We start from the raw sequence: 24,133 nt of genomic DNA, 5'->3' as shown, positions 1-24,133 counted from the left end.
GCTTCACTAGCACCATTGATTACACAAGAGTAAATATAGCCAGAAACAGTCCATGGTTAACAGGTATGTATACACCACACACACACACACACACACACACACACACACACACACACACACACACACACACACACACACACACACACACACACACACACACATACATACACACACACACGGACACACACACACTGTACTTGTTCACTGCCATAAACTGGCCACGTGGGTCTCCCCTTGGGAGAGGGGAGAAAGATTTAGAAGAACTTTTGGAAAGATTACTCAATTGGCTATTGAGCCGGCCATGTATGTTGAAGGACTCGGCAAGGTGCAGCAGGGTTTACCGAGTCTCACGGCTGATGGCTGATGAGACGATTCTGCGCGAGAGCATATATTTACCATGGTACTGACAATGCACCAGGTTGCTGAACTGACAGGAAGTTATGCTGCAGCTTGTATCCAGACATACTCACCAACTGAGATGGGGGCGGTGGCAAGCATTGCACGCAGTGTACAACCAGCTTAGACAGCGGTGGTGGCACATCATCAAGGACACACGATCTCCACATTGGTGGGTCCTGGGCTGTTGTGAAGCATGCAGTGACCAAGCAACGTAGGTCATGACTCATGACGGACTCGGTCTTTGAGCCACAGGTGCAGACCTTCTGATGGACAAACCCTGAGGAACAATCCAAACAGCAACTGCTCACTTGTAGGTTGCCTTGTATCCGTTATCCCCACTGTCACACTGCAGGGGCTGTCATGGACACTCGGTGATCGGACACAGTCAGTCACTGGGGCTGTGTTTACATCAGAATCTTGAACCCAGGTCAAGTTCAACCCAGGTTCAAGTCCGTACAGTTGAAAAAAACTAAATAGAGAAGAAGACAAGAAGGTTTACAAGTTATCCTCAGTTGTCCCAAATTAACATTAGCAAGATGTAGGTGGGTCAGTACAAGCAACTGTTAGCACAGGACTGACAAGTGGTACAGACATTCAACGACCTGACACTATCAGCTCCGGATAGCTTGTAAACCGTTGGTCGTCTCTAATTAATATGAATCATTGGCACTCCACCAGGGCTGAAAAAGAAGAAGGTGGGTGACTATTTCGGCGGGAAATTTGCATGTGCAATGCCGCGCAATCCTGGCGAGAAATACACATGTGCGATAGTTTCTTGATTTTCAACCCAGGTCAAGCGCAATGCATCATGCCAACGCTCTAGTCAACCTGAGCTCATGACGGGTTGGAACTCAACAAACTCAATCCGAGTTGAAAACTCTCATGTAAACACAGCCTGAGTGATAACAGCACTTGGCCGGCATTATCATAATGTAGAATGTGAGATGTGAGATGTGAGATGATGGGTATGTTGTGAAACGTGTCTGTGTTACACCTAGACATGCACGGTAAAAACCAGCCTAGCTGTTGAGGTAAGTTTAATCGAAAATAAATAAATTCCTGCAGTATAAAAAATATGAATAAACGACATGGATATAAACAATATTTATAAAGCAATAAATAAAACTAACTCTGCCGTCACCGCCATGCATCAACAAAGTCAAATGTTTTCCAGGATCGATTTTCATGTTACTATCGTCAGTGTAATATCGTGACTGAAGTGAAGGCAAGCCAAACAAAAAACAGTGATTAAGTATGCATTCCAAAATGTGATAAAACTTACAAGCAAGCAACACAAATGGTAGGTGGCACAAAAGAGCCTTCACAGTTTTCAGATTCTCGTTGTCTCACCCTCTTTTGTGCCACCTACCTACCATTTGTGTTGCTTGCCGGTAAGTTTTATCACATTTGGAATGCATACTTCTTCATTGTTTTTGCTTGGCTTGCCTTCACTTCAGTCACAATATTCCACTCACGATAGTGGCACGAAAATCTATCCTGGAAAGCATTTGACTTCGTTGATGCATGGTGATGATGGCGGAGTCAGTTTTATTTATTGCTTTAGTATGAAAAATAGACATATCAAATCCAATTTCAGGGAAAGAAAAGGGAGATAGAAAGCCAATATAAAAATAGTACTCGAATAGAGAGGGAAAGGCCATGAAGACAAAACGAGTCCGTTGATAGCTTCTGGACTGAAGAGAATTCTACAAGACGTAATAGTGTTGAGTAGCTCCGACACCGGAGTGAAAACGATTTCCTTCACGTACTTCAATCACTCGTGCTTCCAAATGTACTTTTCTGGTTTTTCGCATGGCCAAGCCAGTTTTTGTCTCTAACAAAGAGGCGCCATGACAGGAAGAAGGCGCCAAACGATAAGACTTTGCAGCCCATGCTGGCCGCAAACATGGAATTGCTCATGTGTACGTTATCATATTCCCAGCAATTACCCTCCGTACAACAGTTCAGGTGCCACAGCCGACATCCCTTGTCCAGCAAGTAGCCATAGAATACCGGCCCTGGTACATTACCAATAATGCGTATAATCAGCCACTGGACACCCGTTGCTAGTGTGCGCCGATCTGCAGGTACACATCTACAGCACAAAGGACACACAAGGACTCGGGATGAGTAGATACGTCTGGAATGTGCAAATAATGTACAGTGCCACCTGGCTTTCCTAACCCTTCCATCATCCCAACCTACCCCTAATCCTTCCATCATCCCAACCTTAACTCTCCAATCACTTCAACCTTATCACCCCTGATTCTTGGATGATCCAGGCACGTTGTGATCATCCAAACAAGGAGCACACATACACAGTTCAGTACCGGGCACACAGAGAGAAACGATTTCACTCTCGAGTTCTATCAATAGTACATATTAGCTCGGAGAGTGCAGTGTGTGGACTTTTAACTGCCTGCACAATCTCTATCCAGAGCAGTGATGGCAAATTTCACATTCATGAATCATGACCTAATATGGCACAATAGGTAATGCAAGAAAGCTAGCAGCGCAAATGACCAGTAACAACTGGTAGACAGACCCCCCCCCCCCCCCCTCCCCAAACAGGTCATGATGACCGAGACTACAAGTAGCCACAGTTCTTCGGCACCTGACAGTACCAGGGAGTACCGTAAAAGTCCGTAAATAAGTACCTGCCCGAAAGAAATACCCCCTTCATTCTTTTGGCTCTGTCTGTTGAAGTCAAGTCAAGCCCGATAAACATACTGCCCGAAATAAGTACCGGTACGGTGCGCACATGCAGCACGTAGCATGTACATCTACATGAAAATGACTTTTCCACTACACACAAGTCAGGTCCGAAAGTTAGTTCGTGCCTGAAAGTCAGTACCCACCCGAAAGTTAGTACGGGTGTGGTCACTAAATTCGAAAGTAAATACGTACTTATTTACGGACTTTTACGGTACTGCAGTATAGCATACATGTACTTCAAGTACATACTACTCCCTGACATTAGCCGGCACTGTATGGTTCTAGTGAACAGAAGAAACCTGGCTGGATTCATCCCAAAGCCGGCTCTTGGTATGTTCAGCTGTTCAACCACTCCAGCAAATACGGTAAGTCAGAGACAGAGAGTGTGCATTCGCAGTAGTACGAGGAATAGCAGAACAAACACCCCCGGTATGTGGTTACCATGGCTACTTACTGCAGCATGACTTCTATGGACGGTACATTGTTCATGAACGTGAAGAACATGAGACCAGAGAGCAGTACAACAAACAATGGCAACCGGCTACACGAGATCTTGCACGTGCCCAGTGACGCTGTGCCGTTCACTGCCGAGTATCCACCTCCTCCGCCAGTGCTGCTATCCAGGTTAAGTGCAATGCAGCTGCAATTCACGTAAGTCTGCCACAGAAAACAAGACAGGCAGGAAGCAATTTTAAAATGCAAAGAGAATGCAATAGGGCATGTCATTGTTTTGGAAATTGCCACCCTCATTTTCTCAACGCCGCAGCATGTACATGGTGTGTGATGATTGGAAAGTTGGAAGCCTGCTAGTAGTACAGACTGTGCCTATAATAAAGAATAAGCTGTAAAGGGAAGCCGTTAAATCATTACTTCAAAGCAATTTTGACCTCAGGCGTAGTATGCCATGTATGGCATAATTTAGTACACGGATATGAGAAGAATATGCTTTTGCAGAAACACTCTTCCCCATAACACCACATCCACGTGGCCACGCATGCACGCACACACCAAACCCAACATACTTGGCTATTTTCGCCAGTGTTTCACGAAATTGTCCGTTTAGGCGAGAGCAAAAAAATAGAGATTCCCGGGCGATCCCGCACCGAAATCGAGCCAAAGCCAATTTTTTTTTTTTTGGAAAAGTTCATACATGTACAGTACTGATCGTGTGAGTAGATCTGTGACGTGGAGTCACACAAACCCGAGCTTGTACGACTCCCAGATGTACAGATCAGGGCCATCGTTGGCCGAAATATAGAAAAATTGAACGGGTAAACCGCGTACCTGTTGTCTGTAAAAAAATTGAATAAAAATTACCGGAAAATGCGGTAACAAAAGTTCAACATGGCATGCACACATATAGTCATGTACATACACAGGTAGAAAAAAACTTAAACAGCAGTGAGGAAGCTTCCACTGACAATCCACTGAGAAGGTTGGTTTGCAATGTCAAGTCTCCGGACGAAGCCGGACGGGTTCAGATGCACGATTTTCGGAACTGGACCTAGCCAGCTTCATGCATGACACCGTTGTCGACCGGCTATTATGCTTGTAATGCCAATTTTGCATGCGAAATGGTGTTATTGCCCCCAGCATTATGCCACCTGGAAAAAAAGGACTACATGTATAATGCCAGCCATAATGCTAGCATTACCCGCCCATGCCTATACACGGGAAAAAATAAAAAATAAAATTCGCCCGCCCGCACCAATTTCACATGGGTCCTGCCCGGGAATCTCGATTTTATTTTGGTCTCGCCTTAGCTGTAAAAGTCTACATTTGTGTATTTACATGGATAAAAAGAAGGGTAAAATGTTACGGGATATAGCTCAGTGGTTAGAGCATTGCTGGCCTCAAGGAAAGGTCCCTGGTTCGTGTCCTGGTAGTGACAGTCAATTTTTCTTCAGTCTCGTCCCGTTTGCAGCTTTCCACCAAACCAGTGAATATTAAAGTAATATTTGTCGGGATTGGGATTTAGGGGCTCACTACATGCAGGGATTGCTTTCTCCAACATCGCCGCACCCCGGCACCCCATGCACGACTAGACGGGGATCAACGCATTTAACCCATACCAGTATGCAGTACATGTACACGTAGTCTGCTACAGGCAGTACAGCCTGTAAGTCGTGCAGTATCTACATCTACAAGTATGGTATACAGTGGTCCCTCTATAATCCGGCACCATTTGTGCCACGAAAATCTGCTGGATTAGGGAGGGTGCTGGATTAACAAATCTGATTTACTGCTGCAATGTACATGAAGAGGACATTTTGGCTACTGAAAATTGTGCTGGTTTATCGAGGGTGCTGGATTATAAAGTGCCGGATTAGAGAGGGACGACTGTATAAGTACATGTAACAACACGAGTGGCCCAGTGTTGCGTCGAGCTATGTCCCATCCACCCCACCTTACAGTACAGTAGGGTTTGAAGTGCAGTCGGCACTCGAGTGGGATTTTACGGTACTGCACGCTATGAGATATTGGCGGACATATAGTCTGGTCGGTCATGCCACCAGCAAACACAGAACAAAACAGCAAGCAAGAACAGCAGCTCCAGCATACACCAAATAGAACACATACTACTGCTGTGCACATTGAAATCCGGTGAAAAGTCAAGCGGCCACAGGGTGCTGGCCTTGCAGCCGTGAGTATGCATACAGTACACATTCATACGTGAGTATGCATACAGTACACATTCATACGTGAGTATGCATACAGTACACATTCATACGTGAGTATGCATACAGTACACATTCATACGTGAGTATGCATACAGTACACATTCATACGTGAGTATGCATACAGTACACATTCACACGTGAGTATGCATACAGTACACATTCATACGTGAGTATGCATACAGTACACATTCATACGTGAGTATGCATACAGTACACATTCATACGTGAGTATGCATACAGTACACATTCATACGTGAGTATGCATACAGTACACATTCATACGTGAGTATGCATACAGTACACATTCATACGTGAGTATGCATACAGTACACATTCACACGTGAGTATGCATACAGTACACATTCATACGTGAGTATGCATACAGTACACATTCATACGTGAGTATGCATACAGTACACATTCATACGTGAGTATGCATACAGTACACATTCACACGTGAGTATGCATACAGTACACATTCATACGTGAGTATGCATACAGTACACATTCATACGTGAGTATGCATACAGTACACATTCATACAAGCAGCGGTGTGCTTGTGAACTAGAGTGTGTGTATACGCACTAAGGCACTAAGGCACTAAGGCAGTAAGGGCTCCGGCCTTGGTCATTCCACCGGATTTCAATGCCCAGAACAGTAGTTCGTACTCACCCTCTCACTCGTTTTGCCCGACGTGGCATTACGGAAGGCCTGGCAGCCAGCGAGACACGGTGTTGGATAGGTGAAGCCATCGTTACCACACACTGGATCATAGCGCTCAGACACACAGCCACAGCTACTCACGCAGCTATGCGTGTAGTTCAAATTGCAGCGATTCGCACCAGACACCGAGCTGTAGAAAAAATGTGGGCATTGAGTTTCAGAACCAACGGCTAATATTAATTTTTTTACTTTTACAATTATCGATTTATATACTGCTTGCAAGTGGAAACTGGAAAGACTTCCAGCCATGCTGCAACCCACCCCTGGCCTGGCATAAAGGTGACATGGATATAGAGCATGGGACTTTCAGCCTTATAATGTAGATCATTTTACAATGGGTCTAATCCCCCCCCCCACACACACACACACACACCGCTGTAGGAGCTGCATGTATGCATCGACCCTTGAGGGTGGCGGTGTTCCCATGGGTATGTCTTGAGGGCGGGGGTGTTGCAATAGATGTGTCTTGAGGGCGGGGGTGTTGCAATAGATGTGTCTTGAGGGTATTGGTGTTCCCATGGGCATGTCTTGAGGGCGGGGTGTTGCAATAGATGTGTCTTGAGTGTAGTGGTGTTCCAATGGATGTGTCTTGAGGGTAGTGATGTTGCAATACATGTGTCTTGAGGGTATTGGTGTTGCAATAGATGTGTCTTGACTTGAGGGTAGTGGTGTTCCAATAGATGTGTCTTGACTTGAGGGTAGTGGTGTTCCAATGGATGTGTCTTAAGGGTATTGGTGTTCCAATGGATGAGTTTTGAGGGTAGTGGTGTTCCAATGGATGTGTCTTGAGGGTAGTGGTGTTCCAATGGATGTGTCTTGAGGGTAGTGGTGCTGCAATAGACGTGTCTTGAGGGTAGTGGTGTTCCAATGGATGTGTCTTGAGGGTAGTGGTGTTCCAATGGATGTGTCTTGAGGGTATTGGTGTTCCAATGGATGTGTCTTGAGGGTAGTGGTGTTCCAATGGATGTGTCTTGAGGGTAGTGGTGTTCCAATGGATGTGTCTTGAGTGTAGTGGTGTTCCAATGGATGTGTCTTGAGTGTAGTGGTGTTCCAATGGATGTGTCTTGAGGGTAGTGGTGTTCCAATGGATGTGTCTTGAGGGTAGTGGTGTTCCAATGGATGTGTCTTGAGGGTAGTGGTGTTCCAATGGATGTGTCTTGAGGGTAGTGGTGTTCCAATGGATGTGTCTTGAGGGTAGTGGTGTTCCAATGGATGTGTCTTGAGTGTAGTGGTGTTCCAATGGATGTGTCTTGAGTGTAGTGGTGTTCCAATGGATGTGTCTTGAGGGTAGTAGTGTTCCAATAGATGTGTCTTGAGGGTAGTGGTGTTCCAATGGATGTGTCTTGAGGGTAGTGGTGTTCCAATGGATGTGTCTTGAGGGTAGTCAGGGGCGTACGCCGCTCGCCTCCAGGAGTGGTTCCCATGCCAACTGATGAACCAACATTCCACACAATTGAAGTGCTGTTTTTCGTATCCCACGGAGTTTCTGCATATTCTCCTCAGACTGGGTGAAATTAACGTCCACAAGCTGCTGGACGATGTCATTGCTATGCATTTTTGATTTTAAAAGACTGAACTTTTCCCCGTTTTATGGATGTTTTGTTCAGTATGACGATTGCATGCAGTCTGGAAAGCTGCCTAAGTTTCGAATCATCTGGAGCAAACATCACATAGGGCAAGCAGAAGCCACCATTGCACGCCGGTCAAAAGACTACCCAGGGTAATTCCTCTAACAAGGATAGTTGAAAGTGGCGCTGTTTGCCATCCATCTGGACCCGCAGAGGAAATGAAATCCTTCGCTTTCGGTGGCGCACAATGATTATCGATGACGGAAATCTTTTTCGTGTCCGGCAAGTGTCGGGGACTGGATTCCACTGTGGACGTCGATTTTCAGAATATCCCTTCCAACATATATCCCTTCCAACACACTCCCATGTCACTGAAGTAAGTTTTGGATGATCGGCAGCTTCCAACAACGGTCGCTCTACAGCTTCGCCGACGATTTCTTCCTCAGCGCTGCTCGTTGCATGCAGCCTTCGCTTGCAAGTCAGGTGCTTCTGCATTCTCATCTATCTCTTGACCTTCGCCACTAGCACTGGCTACACGCTTTGCCTGCTGCTCAAAATAGCCCTGAATAGAGCACTGGCCCTCTGGATGTCGACGCTTCGTTTTTCTTTTCCACAAAGCGAAAGCATCGTCCAAAACACGACGAACTTTGTCAAAACAAACTGCAAAGGAAAATTCGACTCTGAGATCGAGGAATCCGGCGATGTAGAGACTTTATTGAACCCAGTTCAGTACGCTGTGTCCCAGCACCGCTTTCACACCTGGGCTAGTCACCGTCCTCGGACCGTCAGGCGCTAGGCATGCACTGCACAGCTGCATGCACTTGCACTGCGAGCGCAGGGCTTGAAAAGGCTGGGCTGGATCAAAAGAAATTCCGTACCAATATCGAATTTGTTTTCACTGGTTCCCGGGCATCCCGGGAACCGCCCTATGTACGCCCCTGGTAGTGGTGTTGCAATGGATGTGTCTTGAGGGTAGTGGTGTTCCAATGGATGTGTCTTGAGGGTAGTGGTGTTCCAATGGATGTGTCTTGAGGGTAGTGGTGTTCCAATGGATGTGTCTTGAGGGTAGTGGTGTTCCAATGGATGTGTCTTGAGTGTAGTGGTGTTCCAATGGATGTGTCTTGAGGGTAGTGGTGTTCCAATGGATGTGTCTTGAGGGTAGTGGTGTTCCAATGGATGTATCTTGAGGGTAGTGGTGTTCCAATGGATGTGTCTTGAGGGTAGTGGTGTTGCAATAGATGTGTCTTGAGGGTAGTGGTGTTCCAATGGATGTGTCTTGAGGGTATTGGTGTTCCAATGGATGTGTCTCGAGCGTAGTAGTGTTCCAATGGATGTGTCTTGAGGGTAGTGGTGTTCCAATGGATGTGTCCTGAGAGTAGTGGTGTTCCAATGGATGTGTCTTGAGGGTAGTGGTGTTCCAATGGATGTGTCTTGAGGGTAGTGGTGTTCCAATGGATGTTTCTTGAGGGTATTGGTGTTCCAATAGATGTGTCTTGAGGGTAGTGGTGTTCCAATGGATGTGTCTTGAGGGTAGTGGTGTTCCAATGGATGTGTCTTGAGGGTAGTGGTGTTGCAATAGATGTGTCTTGAGGGTAGTGGTGTTCCAATGGATGTGTCTTGAGGGTATTGGTGTTCCAATGGATGTGTCTCGAGCGTAGTAGTGTTCCAATGGATGTGTCTTGAGGGTAGTGGTGTTCCAATGGATGTGTCTTGAGAGTAGTGGTGTTCCAATGGATGTGTCTTGAGGGTAGTGGTGTTCCAATGGATGTGTCTTGAGGGTAGTGGTGTTCCAATGGATGTGTCTTGAGGGTAGTGGTGTTCCAATAGATGTGTCTTGAGGGTAGTGGTGTTCCAATGGATGTGTCTTGAGGGTAGTGGTGTTCCAATGGATGTTTCTTGAAGGTATTGGTGTTCCAATAGATGTGTCTTGAGGGTAGTGGTGTTCCAATGGATGTGTCTTGAGGGTAGTGGTGTTCCAATGGATGTGTCTTGAGGGTAGTGGTGTTGCAATAGATGTGTCTTGAGGGTAGTGGTGTTCCAATGGATGTGTCTTGAGGGTATTGGTGTTCCAATGGATGTGTCTCGAGCGTAGTAGTGTTCCAATGGATGTGTCTTGAGGGTAGTTGTGTTCCAATGGATGTGTCTTGAGAGTAGTGGTGTTCCAATGGATGTGTCTTGAGGGTAGTGGTGTTCCAATGGATGTGTCTTGAGGGTAGTGGTGTTGCAATAGATGTGTCTTGAGGGTAGTGGTGTTCCAATGGATGTGTCTTGAGGGTATTGGTGTTCCAATGGATGTGTCTCGAGCGTAGTAGTGTTCCAATGGATGTGTCTTGAGGGTAGTGGTGTTCCAATGGATGTGTCTTGAGAGTAGTGGTGTTCCAATGGATGTGTCTTGAGGGTAGTGGTGTTCCAATGGATGTGTCTTGAGGGTAGTGGTGTTCCAATGGATGTGTCTTGAGGGTAGTGGTGTTCCAATGGATGTGTCTTGAGGGTAGTGGTGTTCCAATAGATGTGTCTTGAGGGTAGTGGTGTTCCAATGGATGTGTCTTGAGGGTAGTGGTGTTCCAATAGATGTGTCAACAACAGTCAGGCAGATCGACTCTAATGTAAACCCCAAAATACAATACAGTATGGGCTTGATGCATTACAGTATTAAACACAGTATTAAACACAGCATTAAACACAGCATAGCAAGTTCTTAGAGCGGAATGCGCAGCAGACAGCTACATAATCCCCAAGACCTTGCACGTGTAGTACAATTAGCATGTTACTCACTTTCCTGGATAGGGTCGAGTCACACCCACGATTGGAACCGAATCACATCGCACAAGGAAGGCAGGCACAAAGAAAACGGCGACCAGCGCAATTCCTGCCGTGTACTTCGCCAGACGCGGCCCGGTCACTTTGCGATATTTCATGAGCCAGCTGCTGAACAAGATACCCCCTGCTGCACCAACAACACTGGCAGCACCAGTCAGAGCCGACGCTGTGGATGCTGTGACGCCAAACTGCGAAGTAAAGTACTTTGTGATGAATGGAATGATCCCAGACACCTAAGCATAGTATGAACATAATAATACACATGCACACACACACACACACACACACACACACACACACACACGCGCACACACGCGCACACACACACACACATATACGGCATTTTCAGCAACCTCAGTAAATGGGTAGTTGTACATGCACATACGTCACCAATAGTCAAACAAAGTTGTACATTACATGTATAGAGATCTGGGAAGGAGAGGGGGGGGGGGGGTGTTATGGTGGTCCTAGAACTATGAGCACTGTGTGCATACATGCATGTATGCACACATGTAGCACAAGTAAAGAAAGACAAGCACTGTAAACCACCCAATATTCACATCACTAAATCTTCGCGATCTCTCAGAACCAGCGAGTTTACGATGGCAAATGTTCGCGGAGCACTGTGGCCACACATATACACAAACTGTTGAAGTTTGATTTCACGATGGTTAATATTTGCGTTATGCTCTTCTCGCAAAATTAGCAAACATTAATACGTCGCAAACATTAGGCAGTTTCTAGTAGATACAGTACTTACGGCAAAACTCTCTGTTGAATCACCCAGTGTATTGGTGAGCAGGACGGGTGACAGGACAAGCGCAGTGATTGCTTTCAACATCACCCACATCTCGCCAATTAGATAGTTGACTTGCGCAACAAATCCAGTCTCCTTAGTGTCATTGGCGCGCGTCCGGCCAAACTCCGGATGACCAGAGCCGGATGACTTGCCGGTACCTAACTGCGTCTTCCTTTTCTCTTCCATAATCCAAGCCGTATTAGGTAGCTGCTGTGGATACATGAGCAATGGTAGGCTGAGTACAGTCAAAGCGATCCAAGCCAGTACATAACCTGCCCACCATCGACCGACAAAGTTTGGGTCATCTGGATCAGGATGATCCGTAACGCTAAGGTCAACGTACTGTGACAGAAACACGGAGCCGAGCAGATAGCCGATAGCTGGCCCTATTGCAGCAAACGTGTAGAAGATGCCAATGAAGTAATGCACTGTGTCAGGACCGGCTATCTCATCCAGGAATGTAATGCCGACAGTATAGAGTGGCAGTACACCCACGCCAATCAGACACTGTCCCAACACAAGCAGAGTGTATGCAGCCGGCACACCTGTACTGCACTCTGACGCGTACAGGCTATGATTGACGCCAGCAGCACAGGACTCCATGTCCTGAACATGATCGGCAACATACTTGCCACCAATGAACTGTCAGCAGGTAAACCAAAAGTGTACGCATACACACACACACACACACACACACACACACACACACACACGCACACACACACACACACACAAATACCAACATATACACATAGTATACGTCAAATGTTGTGCTAATGTGATGACCCTGCGTACACAGTAGTGCTCGTACAATGTACAATCATGTATACCCAGTGCAGTACTACATGCACAGTCCATTCAGAAAAAGATGAGCGCTGGTTCTGGAGAGCTCCCGTATTTGGCGATTTTGTGGTACACTGTGCAGTGCCGCAGGATTCGAAACTTGAAAAAGGGGCCAAAAAAGGTGCCTCAACTGGGGTTAGCCGGTTCGAACCGCAAATGTACTGTTATGCAAGTGGAGTGCACGGCCTGGATTTTCATAGTTTTTCCCCAAGTCAGTGCTTTGGGGGTAAAACCTGGCCGAAATCCTATTCTTGTTATGGCTTGCTCTTTGGAGAAATGGACTTCAAAAACACAATTGGAACAGCATTCCATGGGGGATTGCCAAAATTATTGTGACGAAAACTCAAAATTTGACCCGTTTATGGGCAAAAGCTAAGATATCATCTTTTTCTGAATGGACTGTAGCGCTAACTACGTACCAGAAGCCCGATACAAAGTGTGGCGTGATAAACTGCAGTTTTCTACACATATCTCTAACATAGAAGTCATCTATTATTAGTCACAGCAATATAATTAATTATCACACTACTCAATACCACCAGATACTGACAAATAACTGCTCTCCTGCAAACACGTGCACACCATATTGAAATCTGACGATGGCAATTTGCCGAAACGTCATTGAAACTGACACTGAGTTGTGATTTGCAGTGCTGAGGGAAAGGGCATGTGTGCTCAAAATTTCTCATGGAGTACATCTACATAAACTATTAAACAGTATTACGTATAAGTAAAGACTACATCAGTACATGTACCGTGACTAGCGACTAGATCAGTACATGTACCGTGACTAGCGACTAGATCAGTACATGTACCGTGACTAGCGACTAGATCAGTACATGTACCGTGACTAGCGACTAGATCAGTACATGTACCGTGACTAGCGACTAGATCAGTACATGTACCGTGACTAGCGACTAGATCAGTACATGTACCGTGACTAGCGACTAGATCAGTACATGTACCGTGACTAGCGACTAGATCAGTACATGTACCGTGACTAGCGACTAGATCAGTACATGTACCGTGACTAGCGACTAGATCAGTACATGTACCGTGACTAGCGACTAGCCTCCCAACACTACCAACCATTTTGACCGCAATGGGCACTCTCACATTCACAATGCACTGTGACTAGCGACTACCTGCTGAACGCGACCAGCAACCACCTTTTCGTGTCCCAATGTCGATTTTGACCCGCAACTAGGGGCCGCGAGGTAGGAAACAAACGGTTGTGCAAAGCTCCTTCTTCGAACAATCTGGCCCCAGTGGGTGGTCGCTAGTTACAGGGTTTACTTACGGATATATAAGAACCAAGTTATTGAGAGGAAGAACTGGTGATGCAATGCACAGAGCTAGCACAGTCTACTCTCGATAAATCGCACCCTCGATCTTGGAGACAAATATGCGCGAGTGTGTGACCTAAAAGTGTGTGACTACAGTCCATTTCAAAACTATAGACGCGGCGTACCTAGGCAAAAACCGTTATGCCAGCATCTATACCACATAAAATCTGTGATCACTTTGTGCATAATTTTTTCCAAATTGGGCGTCTGTTATCCAATCCTTTAGAAACTATATGAGAGTAATTGTGGAGCAATCCTGAGCAATATTCCGAAAACTATTCTCAAAAAGTTCCAGCCAAATTTGAAATATTTCAAAAACCCTACGCGTCTATAGTTTTGAAATGCACTGTAATCGCGACTACACTGTGAAGGTAAGATACTGCTAGTCAGGGAGTCGGTATTTTACGACTCCCTGCTGCTAGTCTTCTCTCAAGAGTATGTACATGTACTGACTATAGAGCTTCTATCTAGTCCAACAAAAAGCAGCGGATTAGAGGCAGTGCAAACATCACAGCATGCAGGTTGTGCAAACATCACAGCATACCTGAGGCAGGGCAAACATCATAGCACCTATTCCCTGCAGCAGGCAACCAATGCCGAGCCAACGCGGCTTATGCGCACGCTCTCCAAAATAGCTGACAGGCAGGATGAAGAGCGCAACACCGATTTCGTAAGCGCTGGTTATGAAGCCTGAGCGTTCACTTGACAACTGATATCGCTTTTCCACAGTTGGTATAACAACACCGTTCATACCTGTAATCAGACAAGAGACAAGAGAGCGTCAGCAAGCAAGAAAGGATCATTGCTTTAGCACACACATATCCACAGACATGCATTGTGAAACACAGCTCCACTACCCCTGCCGCCGTCGCACCAAACAACGCCCGCACACTCAAAGCATTCATCTAGCGCGGGTGGGAAGTAGCAAGAGTAAGATTACATGAAACCCAGAGTGTGCAGCTTCTGACTGTATCTGCACGGCTGTCTGTCTCGGCGAACTTCCAGAATTACATCAAAGTTGGTACAGACGCGTGATGGGAAGTGGCGTAGTGCGTACAACTGAGCTGCACTTGTGCAGCAGGTGACCGGCTTGAATCCTGCTTGTATACACTACACACACACACACACACACACACACACACACACACACACACACACACACACACACACACACACACACACACACACACACACACACACACACACACACACACACACACACACACACACACACACACACACACACTACATCATGACGTAATTCCGGAATTTCGTTGTGATAGCAACCCATCCGAGCTGCGCACTCTGGGCATCATGTACTGTGATCTTGGAAGTACTGAGGCAGAAGGAAAATATTGTACGCCAAAGGAAAGCTTGGGAGTTTGAGGAGTCTGCTCATACTAGTGGACTGGTTCATGAAGTACACCCATCCAGCCAATGTTACGTCACTTCATCAACATCTACTGAAGCATCCAGTGAATTGTCGAAAGACTACGATTGTCGTCCTGTAAGGTACAGTACCGGTTCTCTGTCCACTTGACTGGTCCTAGTACGTACATTCAGGAACAACATTACAGCCTGTGGCCGTGTGACCAGCCTCCAACACCATGGTTCATCACTCCTTCCTTCTTCTCTACCCCCTGACAGACTTTCCCAGGAGCATACAAGTGGCTGTATCATGTAACAGGCGGACCACAGAGATCCACTTCCTCCTCACTTCTTTTTTTGGAATAAATTTGGGAAACAGCAAGTATTGCATTCTCATCTCAGCCGCTTCTTTGGTTGGGCACACAGTCAAGTACATACCAGTAGTTGGTTGGGCACACAGTCAAGTACATACCAGTAGTTGTACATACCAGTAGTTGTACATACCAGTAGTTGTAGATATTCTGCCTGCTGAGCTCATTGCTCTATGGTTGGACCGAAGCCACCCTTTAATATAGGCAACATACTACCCAGCCCTTACTTTAATATAGGCAACATACTACCCAGCCCTTACTTTAAATGGAAACAAGGAAAATGGTGGGGCACAAGTTATGCGTTAGAGTCCACCAAATAATCCAGGTTTCGAACAGTCAGACGTGCACAAGGTAGCACCAGACTGACAAGGAGTACTGAGACATTCCATGGCAAGGACGTGAGCTTGAGCACTGCTCGATAGTGCTAACCAACGGCCTTCCAACTGTCTTGGAAGGTTCATGGATATTACTAATAGTAGTGCACTGCTTTCCTTGTTTCCATTTCATATTTCCTTGTTTCCATTTCATATTTCCTTGGCTCGCCATCTGAGTACTTACTTTATCTGTTCTAGTTATACCTGTGCACTCAATTTTGGGACAGCTAGCTGTTTTGACCCGTGTTAGGTGTCATCAGCGGAGCTCAGAGTTACTGGCTGTTTTGACCCGTGTTAGGTGTCATCAGCGGAGCTCAGAGTTACTGGCTGTTTTGACCCGTGTTAGGTGTCATCAGCGGAGCTCAGAGTTACTGGCTGTTTTGACCCGTGTTAGGTGTCATCAGCGGAGCTCAGAGTTACTGGCTGTTTTGACCCGTGTTAGGTGTCATCAGCGGAGCTCAGAGTTACTGGCTGTTTTGACCCGTGTTAGGTGTCATCAGCGGAGCTCAGAGTTACTGGCTGTTTTGACCCGTGTTAGGTGTCATCAGCGGAGCTCAGAGTTACTGGCTGTTTTGACCCGTGTTAGGTGTCATCAGCGGAGCTCAGAGTTACTGGCTGTTTTGACCCGTGTTAGGTGTCATCAGCGGAGCTCAGAGTTACTGGCTGTTTTGACCCGTGTTAGGTGTCATCAGCGGAGCTCAGAGTTACTGGCTGTTTTGACCCGTGTTAGGTGTCATCAGCGGAGCTCAGAGTTACTGGCTGTTTTGACCCGTGTTAGGTGTCATCAGCGGAGCTCAGAGTTACTGGCTGTTTTGACCCGTGTTAGGTGTCATCAGCGGAGCTCAGAGTTACTGGCTGTTTTGACCCGTGTTAGGTGTCATCAGCGGAGCTCAGAGTTACTGGCTGTTTTGACCCGTGTTAGGTGTCATCAGCGGAGCTCAGAGTTACTGGCTGTTTTGACCCGTGTTAGGTGTCATCGGCGGAGCTCAGAGTTACTGGCTGAACCAATTACAACGAAGTCTACAGTACTGTCAGTCTACAGTACTCAGTACTGCCGGGCGCCGAAGAACGGAGTGCTGAAGAACGACAGGCTAGGATTTCACAAAGCACAGCAGACCAATGTATACATGGTGACTCAACTGCGCTTAGACTGTAAATTACTGTAATACATGAAAATACGAACGGTCTAGGTTACACTGTGGAGGCTGACCCCGCAGTTCTACTCTAGGTTACACTGTGGAGGCTGACCCCGCAGTTCGCAGTTCTTCAGCGACCGACAGTACTGTAGTGAACAACAATGCATTTATAAACCGACTTTCTCATACGCAGCCTATTAACACAGGGTGCAAATAATGTGTACGGGCTTGTCGCATGATATGAAGTTCGGCCGCGGAGGACCCCATAGACCAGAGTTGCACACTATTGGGGGTTATGTACTCTTGGTTGTACCAAGAGTACATAACCAAGAGTGTGCGACTCCTACCTCGAGCTGTGATTGGTTCACGCACGGCGGAATTCTTTTATTGTGTTATTCCTGTCATGTGTGCTCACCAATTCTCGTTGTGCTTGTTATATCATCCGTATCATGCCTGTCATGATTGTCTGAAGCTATTGTCTGTGTTGTGGTTGACTTCACTCTTTAGTACTATTGACTGGCCTTTCGTACAATACCTATTGATGTCTAGAGACATACTGTCTAGCCTTCCCCTCGTGCGCTTATTGATACACTATCCAGCTGTCCAGTGGCTCTCCTTCTACCGCTCTCTATCTCGCTATACTCTTCTTCACACTCTATAAGTTCGTGTCTTCTTTACAATAAAATCAGTTCAGTGACTGACGAGTTCGAGATCACAACATGGTGTCAGAAGCGGCTTGATTACGAATCCAGCCGAGTAGCTTGCAATGTAGTCCTCAAACTGTACTCCTCTTTACCTGTTTTAGCCCTCTCACTCAGGCTCTCTCTAGCAATTCTGGCTCATTGCAGAAACCGTCCGTCTGCCTCATTGCAGAAACCGTCCGTCTGGCTCATTGCAGAAACCGTCCGTCTGCCTCTAAGCAGAATCCGTCCGTCTGCCATCCGTCCGTCTGCCTCTAAGCAGCCTCCCTGCCTCCGCGTTCCTACCGGTCGCAGCTCCTCGTGTAAGTCTCATTGCAGCTCCTGCATAGTCCTCAGACGACGTCGATGACCTCCTCGTTCGAGAACAACTGATCGTGGCCCTCCCGGCCGATGCCCAAGTCTTCCTCCTCCGTCAAGCGCCTCAGACCGCTACCACAACTGTCGAGCAGGCCGAAACTTACCTGCGAACGGAGAGGACAGAGGTGGCGCTCCGCAAGTCTCTCCCGGGTTCACCGCCCCTCGCAAACGCGGCGGAAACCTCAGACAACTCGTCGTACTGTTCGACCTCCGACATCGTTGCCTCAGTGTAGTAACGATCCATCGAGTCTGTGGTGGTGCAGCTCACCCTCGGCGTGATTGCCCAGCTACAGACAAAGACTCGCAAGAAACTAGGTCACTTCCGCGTGTGTCAACGTGCAACAGCGCCACCGTGACACAAGTCAGAAATCCGTGGGTTGTGTTACTGTAAGTACCACCACAGCACCAAACAGTCATGCTGTCCGTGAGTGCGATGCTGACATGGACTGTCCATTCTTAGGGTAACTCCACGTACTTTCTACTCGTATTCTGTACTCGTAGAGTCGCACTCTGATCTCTGCGTCTTGCTCTTTGTGCTCACACTCCTTCCACATAACGCATGGTTGCGCTCTTTCTCTGCTGGCTCTAGTATCAAATGCTCCAGTTCTATTTGGCCTCTTTGCCCTCTGTTTTCACTCTTTGCTTGAAAGGGGAGATGTTATATCATCCGTATCATGCCTGTCATGATTGTCTGAAGCTATTGTCTGTGTTGTGGTTGACTTCACTCTTTAGTACTATTGACTGGCCTTTCGTACAATACCTATTAAAATGTCTAGAGACATACTGTCTAGCCTTCCCCTCGTGCGCTTATTGATACACTATCCAGCTGTCCAGTGGCTCTCCTTCTACCGCTCTCTATCTCGCTATACTCTTCTTCACACTCTATAAGTTCGTGTCTTCTTTACAATAAAATCAGTTCAGTGACTGACGAGTTCGAGATCTTTGGCAGAAGTATGATCAAGTGTGTATGCTTTCCCGCTCTTGTTTTCTAGATACAGTGGGAGTTCATCAGGTTCAAGACACATCGATCTATCGTCCGTTGTTCTGCTTTGGCTACCGTAGCTGTGATGTACAAATTCTTTGTACTTTGACCTCTGGCTATGCATGATAGCATCAGTGAGCCAAACAGCCACGAAAGACTGTCACAAAGAATTCCGCCGTGGGTTTGGGGGTCGTCGAGTTGCACACTCTTGGTTCAAGTTGGTTGTAGCAATGACGAATACCCCTTGCAGAATGACCGCATAACTCTAAAGTGTGAAAAACTTTCCCTGCGTGCAAAATTTGGGTTTAGAATTTTTTTACCGATTCATGGTGAGAAATTTTCGCGATTTTATCCCTGCAGTTGGATTACAACTTGTCCACAATCAATGCATAGAGTTGTTTGCGACAATTTCATTTCATGTCATTATACTTGATTGATTTTCCAAAGGCAAATAGATGTCTATAACGGGAATCACAAGGGATAAAATACGTGAAAATGGAAATTCGCAAATGTGTCACCGTGATGGTCACAAAAATAACAAATTAGATCTCTAGCAAAGTTTCCCTTTACAATACGGTAAAACACCGTTTTCGCCAGCACAATTTTTGAGCATATGAGGGGTTTGTGCATACTACTCTAAGCAGACGGCAGGGTAGGGTTTTCACCCGCCACTTTGCTTCTTTCTCTGTTACCGGCTTGCCTTGCGTCACCACATAACTCTGTCTCTCTTTCTCTTTCCATCACCTTGGTTTCCGTAATCTTGAATTTGCACTACAGTTTCGCTCACTGAAATCCGACCCAAAGTGCAAAACTGGTGCTCTAGCCTCTAGACTACTGTAGCGGACATGGAAATCCAGTCGATTGACCGGGCCCGGCGCCCTCAGCGCGTAGAGAACGCTGCGTGCAGTGCACATGTTGATCCGATGCGACCAGCGGGCTGCAGCGCATAAATGCATGTGTGTACCGCATGGCCACGGCTGCATGACCAGCGCAATGGGGCCGCTAGACGTGCGACCGGATTTCCATGTCCACGACAGTACTTCCGATTACATCACTGTACTTGTACATCATGTGTACGTCAAGCCGCATTCGTACCACTTTCAGGGCGTCAGGGGCAGTGCAAGCTGAGGCAGATGTGCACTTTGTGTGGGATTTCAGTGATCACAACTGTACATGTACTAGCACAGTAGTGTAGTTCTGAACATAACATGAGAGACCCCTTGATAGGCTCCTAGGCTCCTGCAGCCAAAACCAATCAATCAGGTGAGATAACAATGTGTGTGTGTGTGTGTGTGTGTGTGTGTGTGTGTGTGTGTGTGTGTGTGTGTGTGTGTGTGGGTGGGTGGGTGGGTGGGTGGGTGCGTGCGTGCGTGCGTGCGTGTGTGCTGTGTGGTGTATACCAGGCTAAAATTAGTGGCGGTCAATTCATCAGCCTTGCAAGCTGTTGAATGGTGTAATCCCAGCACTAGTTGCTATGTCTAACATAGCTGTTCGCTATCATTGCTTCTGCGATGGGCAGGTCTGAGGTGAGGTGAGGTGTGTGTGTGTGTGTGTGTGTGCACGTTCACGTGGTTGTTTGTGTGTGTGTGTATGCACACACTTGTTTGCATCCGTGTGTGTGCACGCGAGTGTGTACGTGTGTGCGTGAGCATGTGTGTGTACACGTGGGTGCGCCCGTGCATGTGTGTGTGTGTGTGTGTGTGTGTGTGTGTGTGTGTGTGTGTGTGTGTGTGCGTGCAAGTGGGTGCATCCGTGCACATGTGTGTGTGTGTGTGTGTGTGTGTGTGTGTGTGTGTGTGTGTATGTGTGTGAGTGTGTGTGTGTGTATGTATGTGTGTGTGTGTGTGTGTGTGTGTGTGTGTGTGTGTGTGTGTGTGTGTGTGTGTGTGTGTGTGTGTGTGTGTGTGTGTGTGTGTGTGTGTGTGTGTGTGTGTGCGTGTGCGTGAGTGCACTCAAAAGCTCACCGCTAACAGTCATACTCTGGCACATCACGAAGAGGCATAGGAAGAACAAGAACCATTTCGGAGTATTGAAGAGCTGCAGCCAGCTTGGAGTAAAGCAAGATGGGCCAAACTTTCCACCTTCACTGGTCTTATCCACTGTCGAGGCAAGTATGCTAGACGAAGGTGTAGACATCTTGGGATAGTCCAATAGGTTTTGATCAGCCACAAGGCTCGCCGTGGGACCATCTCGTTTTTCAGGGACATTTAACTCCATACCCTGGTCAGCGAGTTTTGTCCGAGCGCCCGTCATACACACCCACACCAACTGGATTTTCTTCCCACAAAAATACCACGGGTGTCTAGATATGGGTGGATGTCAGCGGTAACCACCAAGTGGTTGAAGACTGACGGAGGTTGACACTTCACCGAAAATGGTCTTTCCATACGGAAGCTTGTTACATGTTTACATGTTGTAGGTATTTCTCTCACTGATTCAAAAAATCGATTCAAATGCTAGCAAGATCAAAGAGTCCGTGGCCGTGGACTCTGGAATCTGTCTGGATGCGAGTCCAAGGGTGCGTTCTTAAATCCTCTCGGAAAAGTTGGAGACTCTCCGAAAAGTTCGAGAGCTGTTCTAATATCCTCTCCGACTTTTAGGAGGCTCTCCAAAGCTCTCCAAGCTCTCCAAGCTTCAGAGGTGGTTGAAACTTGGAGATTCCCGCGGCTTGGGATCAGCGCATGCGAACTACGACTAAAAGCCACGTGTTCATCATGAGTGTACGCATTTCCCTTTTCGCATACGCACATACATTCATCACTCGAGATCGCGGCCCCTTTGACGCTTCATTTTGCTTGACATGTGCAAAATATCTCCGAATTCTTCGAGACCCGTTCTTGAGTAATCCCAGTTTCTTCGACTTCTCTTTTCTTCTTCTTCTAGAAGCTAGAGAATATAAGAACGCACCCCAAGCCAGGCACGCGTGCTCCGTATACATGGTATCTCTTAGCCTGTCACCAGGAAACCCTATATATAGGGTTTGACATAACGCTACACATAAAGACCCTATATATAGGGTTAGGACCCCTAAAGAAAGGGTTTGATCAGTCCTCACAACTGGGCACACAATACACACAGTTTCACTTGTTTTTTTTTGATATTTTCACTGCATTGCCATTGATGTTAGCAGGAGCGCTGCCTACGGCAATGGCGGGAGCGGCAGCTGCGACAGCCGCTGTTGATGCTTCGCCTTCTTCTTCAGGAGCATCCGACGCTGCTGGAACATCGATATCATCATCCTGAGTCGACACCAGGTCGCCAGGAACATTCTCATCGCCCGAGTTCGTCTCCACTAACTCAAGTTGCTCTTCCTCCATCGTGAAAAATCAAACCCTAGATATAGGGTCTAGAAAATGTTACGACAGCGCTGCACTAAAACTAACCGTACTCGAAGAAAACAGCAACAAAATGATCACGGTCTTCAGCAAGAGAACCGTACGTACATTCTACGTATGTAGGCCCAGGCGCCTAGTTGCCATAGCAGCCAAGTGGGCTCTCAAGAGAGCTCAAGATAGAACGCGCGGCTGAAAACCCTATATATAGGGTTTGACAGGCTAAGAGATACGCGCGCAGATATCTACAGTCCATTCATAAAAAGATGGGCTCTGGCTCTGGCGAGCTCCCGTATTTGGCGATTTTTCGTGATTTCATCGTACACAGTGCAGTGCTGCGAAATTTGAAATTTGAAAAAGGGTCCAAAAAGGGTACATGTACCTGAACTGGGGTTCGAACCGCACAATGCACGTTTGCAGGCGGGGTCAAACGGCCTGGATTTTTATGGTTTTTCCCAATTCAGTGCTGTTGGGGCAAAACCTGGCCGAAATTCTATTCTTGTTATGGCTTGCTTTTTGGACAAAAAAACTTCAGAAGCAGGGAGTCGTCAAATATATATGGTATTTGACGACTCCCTGATTGGAAGAGGATTCCATAGGGGATTGCAGAAAAAAATTCTAAAAAAACTCAAAGTTTGACCCATTTATGGCCAAAAGCTAGCAGAGAAGTCCATCTTTTTCTGAATGGACTGTACGCATAATGAGTTTTTGATGTACATAATGATTATGTACCAATGTACGTCGTATACGTAGCCTCGGCCTCGTAGGTTTGTAGTATTAAAATAAATAAATAAAAAAAAGTTTTGGCCAATCTAGAGTTGAAAACAAACGATTGTAATGATCATACATGTATCAGGGATATGACTCCCTCCCTGGTAACAAGAGTACTCTTGCTGGTACATGTAATGATATGATTGCGTGAAGAGATCTTGAAAACCAACAGAGAGAAAATACTGATAACGAGCGAGACGAACTCAGACATAAAGAGCAAGAACAAGAATCTAACTGACATTTTTATAACGAACGCCATTATCTCGAATTAGTTGAAAGGGAAAACGTGTTCCCATGTAGAGTCTACTACCATGACTACCGGTACAGCCGGGTACCGGCAAGAGTACATGAACTTAAACACTGTAAACTATTAGTATTACTTGTTTTTTGTTTTGTTTTTTTTTCAGTAGTAAAAGCCTCTTTAAAGCTTTTACGGGCGAACAAAACACAATTTGCCATGGCGCGCGCGGCGGAGGATTGAAAACAAATCAATGATGTACTTGGTAGATCTACCGGGTATCATGAGGATTTTGAAAGTCTGTAGTAGTGTAGATTATATCTACGGTTGAGAAAAGGCGAGGAGTAGTAAAATACCGGTATTTTACTACTCCCTGATTTCAACCGCCCTAAGCTGCTAGGCCTGGCGGGTTGAAATAATTTCATGCATGTTGTGTTCATCAATCATGCATGGTCGCAGTATATACTCGTATCTACCGTATATACTACCGTACTGGCAATAATAATGGTCGCAGTGAGGCCATGAAGCGTTACATTGGCCCATGTTTACCGCACGCAGGGCGTTACATGCAAAGTCGCACAGGAGCCGTTACACAGGTTTCTATATTGC

General features: G+C 46.6%; 1 protein-coding gene across 1 annotated transcript; it reads right to left on the bottom strand.

Annotated features, from left to right (window-relative positions):
• Positions 1-1,279: 1,279 nt before the first annotated feature.
• Positions 1,280-21,575, bottom strand: LOC135823135 (solute carrier organic anion transporter family member 4A1-like). The gene is made up of 7 exons (XM_065335979.1): positions 21,148-21,575; positions 14,439-14,647; positions 11,667-12,347; positions 10,862-11,139; positions 6,468-6,648; positions 3,569-3,771; positions 1,280-2,494 (listed from the first exon to the last, which is right to left on the bottom strand). The coding sequence occupies exons 1-7, from the start codon at positions 21,434-21,436 to the stop codon at positions 2,170-2,172; spliced, it is 2,166 nt and encodes a 721-aa protein (XP_065192051.1). The 5' UTR covers positions 21,437-21,575; the 3' UTR covers positions 1,280-2,169.
• Positions 21,576-24,133: the final 2,558 nt, after the last annotated feature.

This window comes from Sycon ciliatum, chromosome 1 (assembly GCF_964019385.1).
Source record: "Sycon ciliatum chromosome 1, ocSycCili1.1, whole genome shotgun sequence".
NCBI classification, from domain to species: domain Eukaryota; kingdom Metazoa; phylum Porifera; class Calcarea; order Leucosolenida; family Sycettidae; genus Sycon; species Sycon ciliatum.
This window is presented reverse-complemented; position numbering and strand designations above follow the sequence as displayed.

What these genes read in the sequence shown, in the direction of transcription:
- LOC135823135 (XM_065335979.1), bottom strand. Translation starts at nt 21,436, where the DNA reads ATGACGGGCGCTCGGACAAAACTCGCTGACCAGGGTATGGAGTTAAAT. An exon ending in ATTCAACAGAGAGTTTTGCC is followed by an intron (nt 11,140 to 11,666) that starts GTAAGTACTGTA and finishes TACTATGCTTAG; the next exon opens with GTGTCTGGGATCATTCCATT. An exon ending in ACTCGACCCTATCCAGGAAA is followed by an intron (nt 6,649 to 10,861) that starts GTGAGTAACATG and finishes TTTTTTCTACAG; the next exon opens with CTCGGTGTCTGGTGCGAATC.